We start from the raw sequence: 18,317 nt of genomic DNA, 5'->3' as shown, positions 1-18,317 counted from the left end.
ATAAAAATTTTCTGGTGTAATTCTAAGGTCGTCGAGAGACTGCTTTTGGGGTGAAATGAAATAATTTGTCTCTTCTTAATGACGTTTTGTTTTCAAATTTATCCTAAGTTGTGTTGTTCTAAACCTAAGGAGCCACCGCTAAAGTGGGGAATAGATCTCTGGGAAGAAATGATGCGCCCGTTTTGACAGTCGCGGTTTACTTCTTTATCCAAGAGCCAAAAAGTTTGATGTTTTTATCATTTTTTTTGAAACGAAATAGTGAGATTGTTCAAAGGCCGTGAGCCAGCCTGCGGGCTGGCTTGCGGCCTTTTTTTAACTCCTATAGATAGTACTCGGTTGCGTACGTCATTTTGCGCTAATAAAAATTTTCTGGTGTAATTCTAAGGTCGTCGAGAGACTGCTTTTGGGGTGAAATGAAATAATTTGTCTCTTCTTAATGACGTTTTTTTTTTAAATTTATCTTAAGTTGTGTTGTTCTAAACCTAAGGAGCCACCGCTAAAGTGGGGAATAGATCTCTGGGAAGAAATGATGCGCCCGTTTTGACAGTCGCGGTTTACTTCTTTATCCAAGAGCCAAAAAGTTTGATGTTTTTATCATTTTTTTTTTAAACGAAATAGTGAGATTGTTCAAAGGCCGTGAGCCAGCCTGCGGGCTGGCTTGCGGCCTTTTTTTAACTCCTATAGATAGTACTCGGTTGCGTACGTCATTTTGCGCTAATAAAAATTTTCTGGTGTATTTCTAAGGTCGTCGAGAGACTGCTTTTGGGGTGAAATGAAATAATTTGTCTCTTCTTAATGACGTTTTGTTTTCAAATTTATCTTAAGTTGTGTTGTTCTAAACCTAAGGAGCCACCGCTAAAGTGGGGAATAGATCCCTGGGAAGAAATGATGCGCCCTTTTTGACAGTCGTGGTTTACTTCTTTATCCAAGAGCCAAAAAGTTTGATGTTTTTATCATTTTTTTTGAAACGAAATAGTGAGATTGTTCAAAGGCCGTGAGCCAGCCTGCGGGCTGGCTTGCGGCCTTTTTTTAACTCCTTTAGATAGTACTCGGTTGCGTACGTCATTTTGCGCTAATAAAAATTTTCTGGTGTATTTCTAAGGTCGTCGAGAGACTGCTTTTGGGGTGAAATGAAATAATTTGTCTCTTCTTAATGACGTTTTGTTTTCAAATTTATCTTAAGTTGTGTTGTTCTAAACCTAAGGAGCCACCGCTAAAGTGGGGAATAGATCTCTGGGAAGAAATGATGCGCCCTTTTTGACAGTCGTGGTTTACTTCTTTATCCAAGAGCCAAAAAGTTTGATGTTTTTATCATTTTTTTTGAAACGAAATAGTGAGATTGTTCAAAGGCCGTGAGCCAGCCTGCGGGCTGGCTTGCGGCCTTTTTTTTTAACTCCTATAGATAGTACTCGGTTGCGTACGTCATTTTGCGCTAATAAAAATTTTCTGGTGTATTTCTAAGGTCGTCGAGAGACTGCTTTTGGGGTGAAATTAAATAATTTGTCTCTTCTTAATGACGTTTTGTTTTCAAATTTATCTTAAGTTGTGTTGTTCTAAACCTAAGGAGCCACCGCTAAAGTGGGGAATAGATCTCTGGGAAGAAATGATGCGCCCGTTTTGACAGTCGCGGTTTACTTCTTTATCCAAGAGCCAAAAAGTTTGATGTTTTTATCATTTTTTTTTTGAAAGGAAATAGTGAGATTGCTCAAAGGCCGCGAGCCAGCCTGCGGGCTGGCTTGCGGCCTTTTTTTAACTCCTATAGATAGTACTCAGTTGCGTACGTCATTTTGCGCTAATAAAAATTTTCTGGTGTAATTCTAAGGTCGTCGAGAGACTGCTTTTGGGGTGAAATGAAATAATTTGTCTCTTCTTAATGACGTTTTGTTTTCAAATTTATCTTAAGTTGTGTTGTTCTAAACCTAAGGAGCCACCGCTAAAGTGGGGAATAGATCTCTGGGAAGAAATGATGCGCCCGTTTTGACAGTCGCGGTTTACTTCTTTATCCAAGAGCCAAAAAGTTTGATGTTTTTATCATTTTTTTTTGAAACGAAATAGTGAGATTGTTCAAAGGCCGTGAGCCAGCCTGCGGGCTGGCTTGCGGCCTTTTTTTAACTCCTATAGATAGTACTCGATTGCGTACGTCATTTTGCGCTAATAAAAATTTTCTGGTGTAATTCTAAGGTCGTCGAGAGACTGCTTTTGGGGTGAAATGAAATAATTTGTCTCTTCTTAATGACGTTTTTTTTAAATTTATCTTAAGTTGTGTTGTTCTAAACCTAAGGAGCCACCGCTAAAGTGGGGAATAGATCTCTGGGAAGAAATGATGCGCCCGTTTTGACAGTCGCGGTTTACTTCTTTATCCAAGAGCCAAAAAGTTTGATGTTTTTATCATTTTTTTTTGAAACGAAATAGTGAGATTGTTCAAAGGCCGTGAGCCAGCCTGCGGGCTGTCTTGCGGCCTTTTTTTAACTCCTATAGATAGTACTCGGTTGCGTACGTCATTTTGCGCTAATAAAAATTTTCTGGTGTAATTCTAAGGTCGTCGAGAGACTGCTTTTGGGGTGAAATGAAATAATTTGTCTCTTCTTAATGACGTTTTGTTTTCAAATTTATCTTAAGTTGTGTTGTTCTAAACCTAAGGAGCCACCGCTAAAGTGGGGAATAGATCTCTGGGAAGAAATGATGCGCCCTTTTTGACAGTCGTGGTTTACTTCTTTATCCAAGAGCCAAAAAGTTTGATGTTTTTATCATTTTTTTTGAAACGAAATAGTGAGATTGTTCAAAGGCCGTGAGCCAGCCTGCGGGCTGGCTTGCGGCCTTTTTTTTTAACTCCTTTAGATAGTACTCGGTTGCGTACGTCATTTTGCGCTAATAAAAATTTTCTGGTGTATTTCTAAGGTCGTCGAGAGACTGCTTTTGGGGTGAAATGAAATAATTTGTCTCTTCTTAATGACGTTTTGTTTTCAAATTTATCTTAAGTTGTGTTGTTCTAAACCTAAGGAGCCACCGCTAAAGTGGGGAATAGATCTCTGGGAAGAAATGATGCGCCCGTTTTGACAGTCGCGGTTTACTTCTTTATCCAAGAGCCAAAAAGTTTGATGTTTTTATCATTTTTTTTTGAAACGAAATAGTGAGATTGTTCAAAGGCCGTGAGCCAGCCTGCGGGCTGGCTTGCGGCCTGGCTTGCGGCCTTTTTTTTTAACTCCTATAGATAGTACTCGATTGCGTACGTCATTTTGCGCTAATAAAAATTTTCTGGTGTAATTCTAAGGTCGTCGAGAGACTGCTTTTGGGGTGAAATGAAATAATTTGTCTCTTCTTAATGACGTTTTTTTTTCAAATTTATCTTAAGTTGTGTTGTTCTAAACCTAAGGAGCCACCGCTAAAGTGGGGAATAGATCTCTGGGAAGAAATGATGCGCCCGTTTTGACAGTCGCGGTTTGCTTCTTTATCCAAGAGCCAAAAAGTTTGATGTTTTTATCATTTTTTTTTAACGAAAGAGTGAGATTGTTCAAAGGCCGTGAGCCAGCCTGCGGGCTGGCTTGCGGCCTTTTTTTTAACTCCTATAGATAGTACTCGGTTGCGTACGTCATTTTGCGCTAATAAAAATTTTCTGGTGTAATTCTAAGGTCGTCGAGAGACTGCTTTTGGGGTGAAATGAAATAATTTGTCTCTTCTTAATGACGTTTTTTTTCAAATTTATCTTAAGTTGTGTTGTTCTAAACCTAAGGAGCCACCGCTAAAGTGGGGAATAGATCTCTGGGAAGAAATGATGCGCCCGTTTTGACAGTCGCGGTTTACTTCTTTATCCAAGAGCCAAAAAGTTTGATGTTTTTATCATTTTTTTTGAAACGAAATAGTGAGATTGTTCAAAGGCCGTGAGCCAGCCTGCGGGCTGGCTTGCGGCCTTTTTTTTAACTCCTATAGATAGTACTCGGTTGCGTACGTCATTTTGCGCTAATAAAAATTTTCTGGTGTAATTCTAAGGTCGTCGAGAGACTGCTTTTGGGGTGAAATGAAATAATTTGTCTCTTCTTAATGACGTTTTTTTTCAAATTTATCTTAAGTTGTGTTGTTCTAAACCTAAGGAGCCACCGCTAAAGTGGGGAATAGATCTCTGGGAAGAAATCATGCGCCCGTTTTGACAGTCGCGGTTTACTTCTTTATCCAAGAGCCAAAAAGTTTGATGTTTTTATCATTTTTTTTTTTAAACGAAATAGTGAGATTGTTCAAAGGCCGTGAGCCAGCCTGCGGGCTGGCTTGCGGCCTTTTTTTTAACTCCTATAGATAGTACTCGGTTGCGTACGTCATTTTGCGCTAATAAAAATTTTCTGGTGTAATTCTAAGGTCGTCGAGAGACTGCTTTTGGGGTGAAATGAAATAATTTGTCTCTTCTTAATGACGTTTTTTTTTCAAATTTATCTTAAGTTGTGTTGTTCTAAACCTAAGGAGCCACCGCTAAAGTGGGGAATAGATCTCTGGGAAGAAATGATGCGCCCGTTTTGACAGTCGCGGTTTACTTCTTTATCCAAGAGCCAAAAAGTTTGATGTTTTTATCATTTTTTTTTTAAACGAAATAGTGAGATTGTTCAAAGGTCGTGAGCCAGCCTGCGGGCTGGCTTGCGAACTTTTTTTAACTCCTATAGATAGTACTCGGTTGCGTACGTCATTTTGCGCTAATAAAAATTTTCTGGTGTAATTCTAAGGTCGTCGAGAGACTGCTTTTGGGGTGAAATGAAATAATTTGTCTCTTCTTAATGACGTTTTTTTTTCAAATTTATCTTAAGTTGTGTTGTTCTAAACCTAAGGAGCCACCGCTAAAGTGGGGAATAGATCTCTGGGAAGAAATGATGCGCCCGTTTTGAAAGTCGCGGTTTACTTCTTTATCCAAGAGCCAAAAAGTTTGATGTTTATCATTTTTTTTTGAAACGAAATAGTGAGATTGTTCAAAGGCCGTGAGCCAGCCTGCGGGCTGGCTTGCGGCCTTTTTTTTAACTCCTATAGATAGTACTCGGTTGCGTACGTCATTTTGCGCTAATAAAAATTTTCTGGTGTAATTCTAAGGTCGTCGAGAGACTGCTTTTGGGGTGAAATGAAATAATTTGTCTCTTCTTAATAACGTTTTTTTTCAAATTTATCTTAAGTTGTGTTGTTCTAAACCTAAGGAAACACCGCTAAAGTGGGGAATAGATCTCTGGGAAGAAATGATGCGCCCGTTTTGACAGTCGCGGTTTACTTCTTTATCCAAGAGCCAAAAAGTTTGATGTTTTTATCGTTTTTTTTAAACGAAATAGTGAGATTGTTCAAAGGCTGTGAGCCAGCCTGCGGGCTGGCTTGCGGCCTTTTTTTTAACTCCTATAGATAGTACTCGGTTGCGTACGTCATTATGCGCTAATAAAAATTTTCTGGTGTAATTCTAAGGTCGTCGAGAGGCTGCTTTTGGGGTGAAATGAAATAATTTGTCTCTTCTTAATGACGTTTTTTTTTCAAATTTATCTTAAGTTGTGTTGTTCTATACCTAAGGAGCCACCGCTAAAGTGGGGAATAGATCTCTGGGAAGAAATAATGCGCCCGTTTTGACAGTCGCGGTTTACTTCTTTATCCAAGAGCCAAAAAGTTTGATGTTTTTATCATTTTTTTTTTGAAACGAAATAGTGAGATTGTTCAAAGGCCGTGAGCCAGCCTGCGGGCTGGCTTGCGGCCTTTTTTTTAAACTCCTATAGATAGTACTCGGTTGCGTACGTCATTTTGCGCTAATAAAAATTTTCTGGTGTAATTCTAAGGTAGTCGAGAGACTGCTTTTGGGGTGAAATGAAACAATTTGTCTCTTCTTAATGACGTTTTTTTTTCAAATTTATCTTAAGTTGTGTTGTTCTATACCTAAGGAGCCACCGCTAAAGTGGGGAATAGATCTCTGGGAAGAAATGATGCGCCCGTTTTGACAGTCGCGGTTTACTTCTTTATCCAAGAGCCAAAAAGTTCGATGTTTTTATCACTTTTTTTTAAAACGAAATAGTGAGATTGTTCAAAGGCCGTGAGCCAGCCTGCGGGCTGGCTTGCGGCCTTTTTTTTAACTCCTATAGATAGTACTCGGTTGCGTACGTCATTTTGCGCTAATAAAAATTTTCTGGTGTAATTCTAAGGTCGTCGAGAGACTGCTTTTGGGGTGAAATGAAATAATTTGTCACTTCTTAATGACGTTTTTTTTTTCAAATTTATCTTAAGTTGTGTTGTTCTAAACCTAAGGAGCCACCGCTAAAGTGGGGAATAAATCTCTGGGAAGAAATGATGCGCCCGTTTTGACAGTCGCGGTTTACTTCTTTATCCAAGAGCCAAAAAGTTTGATGTTTTTATCATTTTTTTTTTGAAACGAAATAGTGAGATTGTTCAAAGGCCGTGAGCCAGCCTGCGGGCTGGCTTGCGGCCTTTTTTTTAAACTCCTATAGACAGTACTCGGTTGCGTACGTCATTTTGCGCTAATAAAAATTTTCTGGTGTAATTCTAAGGTCGTCGAGAGACTGCTTTTGGGGTGAAATGAAATAATTTGTCTCTTCTTAATGACGTTTTTTTTTAAATTTATCTTAAGTTGTGTTGTTCTAAACCTAAGGAGCCACCGCTAAAGTGGGGAATAGATCTCTGGGGAGAAATGATGCGCCCGTTTTGACAGTCGCGGTTAAATTCTTTACCCAAGAGCCAAAAAGTTTGATGTTTTTATCATTTTTTTTTTGAAATGAAATACTGAGATTGTTCAAAGGCCGTGAGCCAGCCTGCGGGCTGGCTTGCGGCTTTTTTTTTAACTCTTATAGATAGTACTCGGTTGCGTACCTCATTTTGTGCTAATAAAAATTTTCTGGTGTAATTCTAAGGTCGTCGAGAGACTGCTTTTGTGGTGAAATGAAATAATTTGTCTCTTCTTAATGACGTTTTTTTTTCAAATTTATCTTAAGTTGTGTTGTTCTAAACCTAAGGAGCCACCGCTAAAGTGGGGAATAGATCTCTGGGAAGAAATGATGCGCCCGTTTTGACAGTCGCGGTTTACTTCTTTATCCAAGAGCCAAAAAGTTTGATGTTTTTATCATTTTTTTTAAACGAAATAGTGAGATTGTTCAAAGGCCGTGAGCCAGCCTGCGGGCTGGCTTGCGGCTTTTTTTAACTCTTATAGATAGTACTCGGTTGCGTACCTCATTTTGCGCTAATAAAAATTTTCTGATGTAATTCTAAGGTCGTCGAGAGACTGCTTTTGGGGTGAAATGAAATAATTTGTCTCTTCTTAATGACGTTTTTTTTTCAAATTTAATTAAGTTGTGTTGTTCTAAACCTAAGGAGCCACCGCTAAAGTGGGGAATAGATCTCTGGGAAGAAATGATGCGCCCGTTTTGACAGTCGCGGTTTACTTCTTTATCCAAGAGCCAAAAAGTTTGATGTTTTTATCATTTTTTTTTAAACGAAATAGTGAGATTGTTCAAAGGCCGTGAGCCAGCCTGCGGGCTGGCTTGCGGCCTTTTTTTTAACTTCTATAGATAGTACTCGGTTGCGTACGTCAGTTTGCGCACATAAAAATTTTCTGGTGTAATTCTAAGGTAGTCGAGAGGCTGCTTTTGGGGTGAAATGAAATAATTTGTCTCTTCTTAATGACGTTTTTTTTAAATTTATCTTAAGTTGTGTTGTTCTAAACCTAAGGAGCCACCGCTAAAGTGGTGAATAGATTTCTGGGAAGAAATGATGCGCCCTTTTTGACAGTCGCGGTTTACTTCTTTATCCAAGAGCCAAAGTTTGATGTTTTTATCATTTTTTTTGAAACGAAATAGTGAGATTGGTCAAAGGCCGTGAGCCAGCCTGCGGGCTGGCTTGCGGCCTTTTTTTTAACTCCTATAGATAGTACTCGGTTGCGTACGTCAGTTTGCGCTAATAAAAATTTTCTGGTGTAATTCTAAGGTCGTCGAGAGACTGCTTTTGGGGTGAAATGAAATAATTTGTCTCTTCTTAATAATTTGTCTCTTCTTAATGACGTTTTTTTTTCAAATTTATCTTAAGTTGTGTTGTTCTAAACCTAAGGAGCCACCGCTAAAGTGGGGAATAGATCTCTGGGAAGAAATGATGCGCCCCTTTTGACAGTCGCGGTTTACTTCTTTATCCAAGAGCCAAAAAGTTTGATGTTTTTATCATTTTTTTTGAAACGAAATAGTGAGATTGTTCAAAGGCCGTGAGCCAGCCTGCGGGCTGGCTTGCGGCCTTTTTTAAACTCCTATAGATAGTACTCGGTTGCGTACGTCATTTTGCGCTAATAAAAATTTTCTGGTGTAATTCTAAGGTCGTCGAGAGACTGCTTTTGGGGTGAAATGAAATAATTTGTCTCTTCTTAATGACGTTTTTTTTAAATTTATCTTAAGTTGTGTTGTTCTAAACCTAAGGAGCCACCGCTAAAGTGGGGAATAGATCTCTGAGAAGAAATGATGCGCCCGTTTTGACAGTCGCGGTTTACTTCTTTATCCAAGAGCCAAAAACTTTGATGTTTTTATCATTTTTTTTTTAAACGAAATAGTGAGATTGTTCAAAGGCCGTGAGCCAGCCTGCGGGCTGGCTTGCGGCCTTTTTTTTAACTCCTATAGATAGTACTCGGTTGCGTACGTCATTTTGCACTAATAAAAATTTTCTGGTGTAATTCTAAGGTCGTCGAGAGACTGCTTTTGGGTTGAAATGAAATAATTTGTCTGTTCTTAATGACGTTTTTTTTTCAAATTTATCTTAAGTTGTGTTGTTCTAAACCTAAGGAGCCACCGTTAAAGTGGAAAATAGATCTCTGGGAAGAAATGACGCACCCGTTTTGACAATCGCGGTGTGCTTTTTGTGTACAAATGAAAATATTTGTTTCTTCCTGATGACTTTTATTTATCACTTTTAAATTTGCTTAACCCGGGGTTCTGGCGTCTGTGGTTTTTCACTGTAAATTAAAACGAAGTTCACAGTTCTGCAAAAAACTCCTATGTATCTTTTGTCTCTGGTGGTGATAAAGGCGTAGGTCAAGTTTGCGTTTTTTTTCAATCACAATTTGCAAGAACTAGCGTCTATTCTGGTCTTCGATGTAGTATCTGAGTTTCGACCGATTGTGTCTAGCTGTGAAGTATGCAGTTAATATCAGGTCAAAAGATCTTCAACTATTTTGACTATCAGCCAGCAATCAATTTCTGAGAAACCTAAGCTATTTTTTTGTGCCCCTGGTTAACGTTTTCGAGCACGAATAGCTGAAATTTGAAAAAGCGCATTTGGAGATCTCTCTAAGTTTATTTTATTAATACTCCAGTTTTGCTTAATAGCTGTTCCGTGATTAAGTTTTTGTTTGTAATTGGATTGTTTGAAACTTAATTTTTAATTGATGGTTCCCAAAATTATAGTTGACAAATTTTCATGTTCAGTCAATATCTATTACTATTAAAACCCTTGGCCCTGAGGTAAATAGAAGTCATTTGAGGGAAAATCTGACTACTTTTTTTCTAAATTAAAGTTTTGTACATTCAGTTCGTTACGTTAGAAAAAGTGAAGATATGTTTCTGATTTTGTAATAGTCCGTTATATTGCTTTATATATTTTTCAGAAATTGTTGCTCTAATTGTCGTATATTTTTCAAATTTTGTTTGAAATGTTTTTCAAGCAGTACATATTGCCCCTTCTGCTTGGAGGAAATGGAAGAAAACTGTATTCTGCATGAAACGGGTTTGATTGTGCACGCTGCTTGTCCTGGTTGCATCAGAACTTGGCTGATTAATTACTACAAACAGTTTCTCAGCAACGCGCCAAGCTGTCCCATATGTCGACAAGAAGTAGCTGTTGTCTACCAAAAGCCCTCTTTCGTGTTGTGTGAAAAATGCTTGGAGCTTGAGCCTAAATTTTTTTGTTAATTTGAGTACTTTGACGTGTTATAATTGTGAAAAAAGTGAGAATTGAGTTCCAACACAAAGCAGTTCACGCAATGAAAAACAACGAACTGAGTTTTTGTTTAATAATTTGGTTGTCAATAATCCGATCTATCTGATGAAACTTACAATTATAAGTTTACAATTAGTTTTTTATTACTTCGTTTGCAATTTTGTCAATTGTTTGATTAAACTAGGATACGAGCAACGCCCTGGGCTGCTTTTCCCGAATGAAAGTGTTCTCTCTAAGCTGATTGTGGGGCTGGGAGACTATGCTTTCAATTCAAAAAGTGACAGCCGATTGTGTGGCTGTTTACTTTTTGAGTAATCAATAAGCAATTGTGTGGCTTGATGAGGTTGATTTCTCCTGGTAGGATCGTCGAGAGACTGCTTTTGGGGTGAAATGAAATAATTTCTCTTCTTAATGAAGTTTTTGTTTTTCAAATTTCTTTTTAGTTATGTTGTTCTAAACCTAAGGAGCCACCGTTAAAGTGGAAAACAGATCTCTGGGAAGAAATGATGCACCCGTTTTGACAATCGCGGTGTGCTTTTTGTGTACAAATGGTTTTATTTGTTTCTTCCTAATGACTTTTATTTATCACTTTTAATTTTGGTTAACCCGGGGTTCTGGCGTCTGTTGGTTTTTAACTGTAAATTAAAACGGAATTCCTTAAAATTTCCCGTTTTTTCCCCGGGAAATTTCCCTTAATTTGTAACGGGATTCCCTAAAATTTCCCGTTTTTCTTGGCGGGACCTGTTTTCTCCCTAAAAATCACGTTTAGCTTCCCAATTTTTTCCCAGTGTTCCCATTGGGAAAAAATTGTGCCCCATTGTTCCCACTGGGAAAAAATGGGATCTTACAAATACTTACATAAACTTACAAATCCTGATTTTTTCCCATTTTTTTCCCACTGGGAAAAATATTGGGAACAAAACGGGGAAAAAATGAGAACTTGCAAAAAAATTTCGGGAAACTGCGCACCGGTTAGTCTATAGTTCAAAATTCTTTAAATCTCGATAACGTCTCAGAAAAAAACGAAATGCAAAAAATACCTCTTTAAATAGAATTTCTACGCCTGACAACTTTTCTTATAAAACCACTCCCAATACTGTACGATGAATATATCGATCGGCAAAAACTTTAAAATTCCCAAACTAGACTAAAAGTGCTGCTCGTGATGCTTTTCAATAAAAGAAAATCTAACCAAGAGTCACTGAAACAGACAGTTTGAGAATCAGTAAAATCATTTTCTATCAACCCAAAGCGCAAGAGAGTTTTTTTTGTTGCTCGATAGACGCCGCATTAGACATTAGATTAGTTAAAACTAGCCAAAAGACTGAAAAAGTACATCAAATGCCGGCAAATCTCTAAATTTCAAAAAAAAGCAAAAACAATTGTCGGTGCGATTGAATCATAAGCTTCACTCAAAAAACACAATGCTGTTTCATTGGACGTTATTGGAACATAAGGGACCACAAAATAATTGAACCTTTAAATGCAAAAAACTTTTTATAACTGGGCTGAAGAAATGCAAAAAATGTTTCAAAGAACAGACCCAAAATGCAATCCAAATCAGTTTTCATTACAAAACACAGCGATGAGACCATAACCGCGCGTGCTATTGCTGTGCGGCTGGTAAAAACGCATTTCTTCTACAATATTGCTCAATGGTTTTTGTCAAAGGAAAATCTTAAAACATCAAAAACAAAAAAATGATGTTTTCAAAAAATTGTTTCTAATTAGCGAAAGGTCGCAAAAACATTGCTTCCTGAAAAATTTCTCGGAAAAAAGAGAGACAGTTAGCCCGTAACCGAGTAAAAGAAGACTCTGTCTGCAGTTTTTATGTCGAAACTACTGTAAAAAAAGTCAAATTGTGCCAAATAGGCTTGTTTGGCGCAATTCTTTATGAAATAAAGGAAAAAAAGCTACCTTATCGAAAACATGGCTGAAGTTTTTGGAAAGACAGTTGATTCAATCAATTCACTAAAACTTTTATTATCTGGAAACGTAACAACAACAACCTCGTTAAACAAAGAACCGTTAATTGTCAAATTTAAAGCAAAAGCTCCCAGTATATCGATTGCCAAAAACTTTAAAATTACCGAACTAGACTGAAAGTGCAGCTCGTGAAGCTGTTCCAAAAAACAAAAAATTAACCAAATGTCTCCAAAACAGACAGTTTCAGAATAAGTAAATTCATTTTCTATAAAACCAAAGCACAAGACTGTTTTTTTGTAGCTCGATAGACGCCGCATTAGACATTAGATTAGTTAAAAATAGCCAAAAGACTGAAATAGTACATTGAATGCCGTCAATTCTCTAAATTTCAAAAAGTTACAAAACATTTGTCGGAGCGATTGAAATCATACGCTTCACTCACAAAACACAATGCTTTTTCATCGAACGTTATTGGAATATAAGGGACCACAAAAAATTGAACCTTTAAAAACAATAAACTTCTTATAATTGGGCTGAAGAAATGCAACAAAATGTTTCAAAGAACAGACCTAAAATGCAATCGGAATCAGTTTTTGTTACGAAACTCATCGATGAGATCAAAACCGGGCGTGCTGTCGCTGTGCGGCTGTTAAAAAACGCATTTCTTCTACAATACTGCTCAATGAATTCTTGTCAAAGGAAAATCGTGAAACATCAAAAACAAAAAGATGATAAAGACCAAAGGTGATAAAAAACAAAAAGACCAAAGACAAAAATTGGTTCAAATTAGCGAAAGGTCGCAAAGACATTGCTTCCCGAAAAATTTCTCGGAAAAAACATAGACAGTTTGCCCGTAACCGAGTAAAAGAAGACGCTGTCTGCAGTTTTTATGTCGGCACTACTGTAAAAAAAGTCAAATTGGGCCAAATAGGCATGTTTGACGCAATTCTTCGTGAAATAAAGGAAAAAAAGGTACCTTATCGAAAACATGGCTGAAATTTTTGTAAAGACAGTTGATTCAAACAATTCAATAACTGTTTCATATCTGGAAACGTAACAACAACAATCTCTTTAAACAAAGGAACATTAATTGTCAAATTTAAAGCAAAAGTTACAAAAAAGATGTGAAAATTACGACGGAAAGTAGTCTATAGTTCAAAATTCTTTAAATCTCGATAACTTCTCAGAAAAAAAACGAAATGCAAAAAATACCTTTTTAAATAGAAGTTCTGCGCCTGACAACTTTTCTTATAATACAAGTCCCAATACTGTACGATGAATATATCGAACGCAGAAAACTTCAAAATTCCCAAACTAGACTAAAATTGCGGCTCGTGATATTTTTCAATAAAACAAAAATTAAACAAATGTCACCGAAACAGACAGTTTGAGGATCAGTAAAATCATTCTCTATAAAACCAAAGCATAAGAGAGTTTTTTTCTAGCTCGATAGACGCCCTATTAGACATTAGATTAGTTAAGACTAGCCAAAAGACTGAAAAAGTACATCAAATGCCGGCAAATCCCGCGATTGAAATCATGAGCTTCACTCACAAAACACAATGCTGTTTCACTGAACGTTGTTGGAACATCAGGGACCACAAAAAATTGAACCTTTAAATGCAAAAAACTTCTTATAATTGGGTTGAATAAATGCAAAAAATGCTTCAAAAAACAGACCATAAATGCAATCCGAATCAGTTTTTATTACGAAACTCAACGATGAGATCAAAACCGGGCGTGCTGTCGCTGTGCGGCTGTTAAAAAACGCATTTCTTGTACAACATTGCTCAAATTTTTTTTTTCAAAGGAAAATCCTAAAACATCAAAAACAAAAGATGATGTTTTCAAAAAAAATTGGTTTAAATTAGCGGAATGTCGCAAAAACATTGCTTCCCGAAAAATTTCTTGGAAACCAGAGAGACAGTTAGCCCATAACCGAGTAGAAGAAGACGCTGTCTGCAGTTTTTTTGTCGGCACTACTGTAAAAAAAGTCAAATTGGGCCAAATAGGCATGTTTGGCGCAATTCTTTATGAAATAAAGGGAAAAAGGGTACCTTATCGAAAACATGGCTGAAATTTTTGTAAAGACAGTTGATTCAAACAATTCACTAACTGTTTCATATCTGGAAACGTAACAACAACAATCTCTTTAAACAAAGGACCATTAATTGTCAAATTTAAAGCAAAAGTTACAAAAAAATGTGAAAAATACAACGGAAAGTAGTCTATAGATCAAAAATATTTAAATCTCGGTAATTCATCAGAAAAGAACGAAAATCAAAAAATACCTTTTTAAATAGAAATTTTACGCCTGAAAAGTTTTTTTAATGATACCACTAACAATATTGTACGATAAATATATCGATCGGCAAAATCTTTAAAATTCCCAAACTAGACTAAAAGTGCTGCTCGTGATGCTTTTTCAACAAAACAAAAATTAATCAAATGTCACCGAAACAGACAGTTTGAGAAGCAGTAAAGTCATTTTCAGTAAACCCAAAGCATAAGAGAGTATTTTTTGTAGCTCGATAGACGCCGCATTGGACATTAGATTAGCTAAACCTAGCCAAAAGACTGAAAAAGTACATCAAATGCCGGCAAATCTCTAAATTTCAAAAAAATGCAAAAACAATTGTCGGTGCGATTGAAATCATAAGCTTCACTCACAAAACACAATGCTGTTTCATTGGACGTTATTGGAACATAAGGGACTACAAAAAACTGAACCTTTAAATGCAAACAACTTTTTATAATTGGGCTGAATAAATGCAAAAAATGTTTCAAAAAACAGACCATAAAAGCAATCCGAATCAGTTTTTATTACGAAACTCAACGAGGAGAACAAAACCGGGCGTGCTTTTGCTGTGCGGCTGTTAAAAAACGCATTTCTACTACAATATTGCTCAATGGTTTTTTGTCAACGGAAAATCTTAAAACATCAAAAACAAAAGATGATGTTTTCAAAAAATTGACTTAAATTAGCGAAAGGTCGCAAAAACATTGCTTCACGAAAAATTTCTCGGAAACCAGAGAGAGAGTTAGCCCGTATCCGAGTAAAAGAAGACTCGTTGTCTGCAGTTTTTATGTCGGCACTACTGTAAAAAAAAATCAAATTGGGTCAAGTAGGCATGTTTGACGCAATTCTTTATGAAGTAAAAGAAAAAAGGTATCCTATCGAAAACATGGCTGAAATTTTTGAAAAGACAGTTGATTCGGACATTTCACTAACTCTTTATGTCTAGAAACGTAACAAGAACAACTTAAAGCAAGAACCATTAATTGTCAAATTTAAAGCAAAAGTTACAAAAAAATATGAAAATTACAACGGAAAGTAGCCTATAGTTCACAATTCTTTAAACTTCCGTAACTCCTCTGTGAAAAATAGCATTCAGAAAAATCTTTTTAATTAGATTTTCAAGCATGACAAGTTTTCTAAGAATACCATTCACAATTCTGTACGGCTTAAATTAGCAAAAAAATTGCTAAAATGAAAACTTCCTGAAATTTTTCTCAGGAACCAGAGGCTCAAATAGCCCGTAACTGAGTAGAAGACAGTTTCAGCAGTTTTATGTCCAACCTACTGGACAAGCTAAACAAAGTGGGCCAAATAGGCATGTTTGATGGAATTGTACGTAAGAATAGAGAAAAAAAAGCTACAATCAAAAACCTGGCTGAAAGTTTTGCCAAAACAGTCGAATCAAACAATTAATTAATTCTTTTATTCTCTAAATGTATAACCAACAACATCTTTAAACGTAAAAACAACAATTAAGGTAAAAATTAAGAAAAATGTGAACAAAACTACGCAAAGAAGCCTAGAGTTCACAATTATTTAATCCATCGTTACTCGTTTAAAAATTTGAAATTCAAAAAAATCATGGGGTGTCTTTTCTAATATAAGTGTGGCTTATATTAATTTCTGGTTGCATTTAATAAAAAAATGTCAAATCCAAACTGAGCAAGTGCGCTTTTCTGGATTTTCTTAATCGTTCTCTTTTTCTTTCTCTGTCTATTTATATGTTTATATATATATATATATATATATATATATATATATATATATATATATACAGCGCTATTGAATATTGAGTTTTACTCAATCATTTGTAGAATTAGTCGAGCAAGAGACATTTGTATTCCAAGATGCGACATAGTTGGCAAGTTAACTCATATGCGGTTACTGAAAACTAGTCTGCAATCCCGTACAGAACTGAAAGTCTTGATCAGTACTGGGCAGGTCTAAGTTGTGGTCTATTTTGATAAATCGGTACTGTGAAAGTCTAAATACAAGTCTGTCAATTCTGAGAACTCTTGACCGGGACTTTTGCAAAACTTGCAAGTTGATTCCCACATCAAAATCAACTTTTAATATTTTTTGAACGAAAGTTTCGCGATCCTGACAGGATCGTAACTTACCACGATTTTCGCTTTAAAAGCATGCGGGGAGCATACCAAACTTTAAATTAGCACCTGGGGGTCTATTTGGCACAGATTGGGTCAATTGGAGGGTAATTCACATGTCTCTCCGCCGTTTACAGTCGTTTTGGACCAATTTTGCTCCATTTTGACAAATTTTCTCATTTTTCAAATCGTTGTAATGTCATAACTGCACTGAGTAAAAGGGGGCAAAATCGTTGTGGTGCCCCTAATAATTTATTTTAGGACCATTTTTGACGTTTCCTTGTCGTTTTCAGACGTTTTTAGGACCTTTTTTGACCGGAATTTCTTAATGTGCTACGACTTGGATTTAGACTGGCCAATTCTTGACCAAGACTTGGATTTAGCTTGCCAGGTCTTGGCCAAAACTTGCACAAGACTGACTTCTAAAATAAGTTGTGATCATAGCTTTGAATTATTACTGATACCTAGACTTACCATTAGACTTGCCCAGTACTGATATTCACTTCACGTTAAGCACTTAATGTAATAGAAATGTAACCTTTTACCATATCTTGTGGTCTTACCCCCCGCACGCACGTACTATGGTTTACAATCTATTGGCACGTGCTCTGTAACGTGGGTTCATAACTTACTGGGGGTGGGGGGTAGGGGTGACTGAGGACTGGGAGAACTATCGGAAAAGATCCGGTAAAACTTATGGTTTTATTGGTAAAGGTTGTAAAAGCTTTGGAAGTAAGATTCTTTTGTCGGTGCGAGAGGGCAACTGTGTACAGCAACAAAGTAGTGCAAAAAATAGCCAAATGCGCATTAAAAGCATTTTTTCCTTTGATTGCTTTTTCTCTATAAGTAGGTTTCAATTAATACCCAGTGATTTGAAACTTGATACACGTTGATAAAAAAGGTCCTGCTCTTGACATCTCTTTCAAAACTCGAATCATCTTACCAAGAACTTGAAATACTAATATTTCTTGGTAAGAAATTATCAAGACAAACCAAGAAATTTTCTTGACGCCTCTTTTTACCTAACATAGTTTTATCATTGCTGTTCGATGTATCTCGTCCCGAGACAAAAAAACAACACATCGTCCTGGTGTCTCAACGTACAATGTTAGGAAAAACCGGATCAGTCACAATTTTCAGCCTTGAAACTCTAAAATCTTTTTAAAAAGATATAGATAACCCAAAATTAGAAGCTATGAGACGTCTTTTATTGTTGAAGAGAAAGCTATTTTTTTTTGTTTGGGCTAGAAATCTTTTTGTTTCCAACCAGGCTCATCTTCTTTTTTTCTATAGTAGAAAAAAAAGAGAGTATTTGAATAATGAAGGGCTAAAATCTCACATAACAGGGCCTCTCCCTGGCCTGCTATTGATCACTATATTTATTGAAGCAAAGCAACGACATATCAGTGGACAGCAATAGTGTTTGCAAGAGTGGTTTTGATCTCTTCTATTACTAGATTGGTCGTTCTATTTAATTGTTTCCGACTAATTTCAGAAATTATGACGTCATACTCACATCGTAGCTGCTCAAATTTTGGTACCTGGGTTTGGCCAACTGCTCTAACCGATCTGACACCATCATACACAATCCAGGAGTATCAGAAGGCCAACTAATACCACAGTCAAATAAAAATATCAATAGAAGCTCTGCATAACGACTGTAAATAATATCTGGTTAGCTTGTTTATTATATGTGCCTTGAAAAGTTCTATCAAACAAAGAAACACTCAATTTACTCTCTTTCAAAAGTTCATTTGACAAGCTTTTGTTTGTTTGTACGCTCAATAAACAACGCGAGTGGTCATGCGTTCGCGGAGTGCATTTGATTTTGTTTTCAAAACTGTTTATTGTTTGAACGTTCAAAGGTAAAAATGAATTTTTTATTGTTAAACACAGTTCAAAAAGCGTACACGAAAGTGAGATTAGATTTCAATATCCCCAAATATGAACCCGAATGCATAACATTAGCTTTTCGGGCGATTACTTGACAAGCATTTTTTAAGAAATAATGAGATAAAAAATAGAAGTCATGATTATTAATTTCCAAGAACAGAAAATAGCAT

At 36.5% G+C, this 18,317-nt stretch overlaps 1 protein-coding gene across 1 annotated transcript in view; it reads right to left on the bottom strand.

Annotated features, from left to right (window-relative positions):
* LOC142335271 (uncharacterized) overlaps positions 1-17,994 on the bottom strand; it is a 109,153-nt gene extending 91,159 nt beyond the window's left edge. The window contains exon 1 of the mRNA XM_075383695.1: positions 17,771-17,994. Coding sequence (XP_075239810.1) covers positions 17,771-17,836 — 66 coding nt within the window. The 5' untranslated portion in view covers positions 17,837-17,994. The remainder of the gene's footprint in view (positions 1-17,770) is intronic.
* Between the last annotated feature and the right edge of the window lie 323 nt (positions 17,995-18,317).

The sequence above is a fragment of the Convolutriloba macropyga genome, chromosome 2 (genome assembly GCF_964194025.1).
Source record: "Convolutriloba macropyga chromosome 2, txConMacr16.3, whole genome shotgun sequence".
Lineage (NCBI taxonomy): Eukaryota > Metazoa > Xenacoelomorpha > Acoela > Convolutidae > Convolutriloba > Convolutriloba macropyga.
The sequence above is the reverse complement of the archived record's forward strand: the minus strand, read 5'-3'. Positions and strand labels throughout refer to the sequence as shown.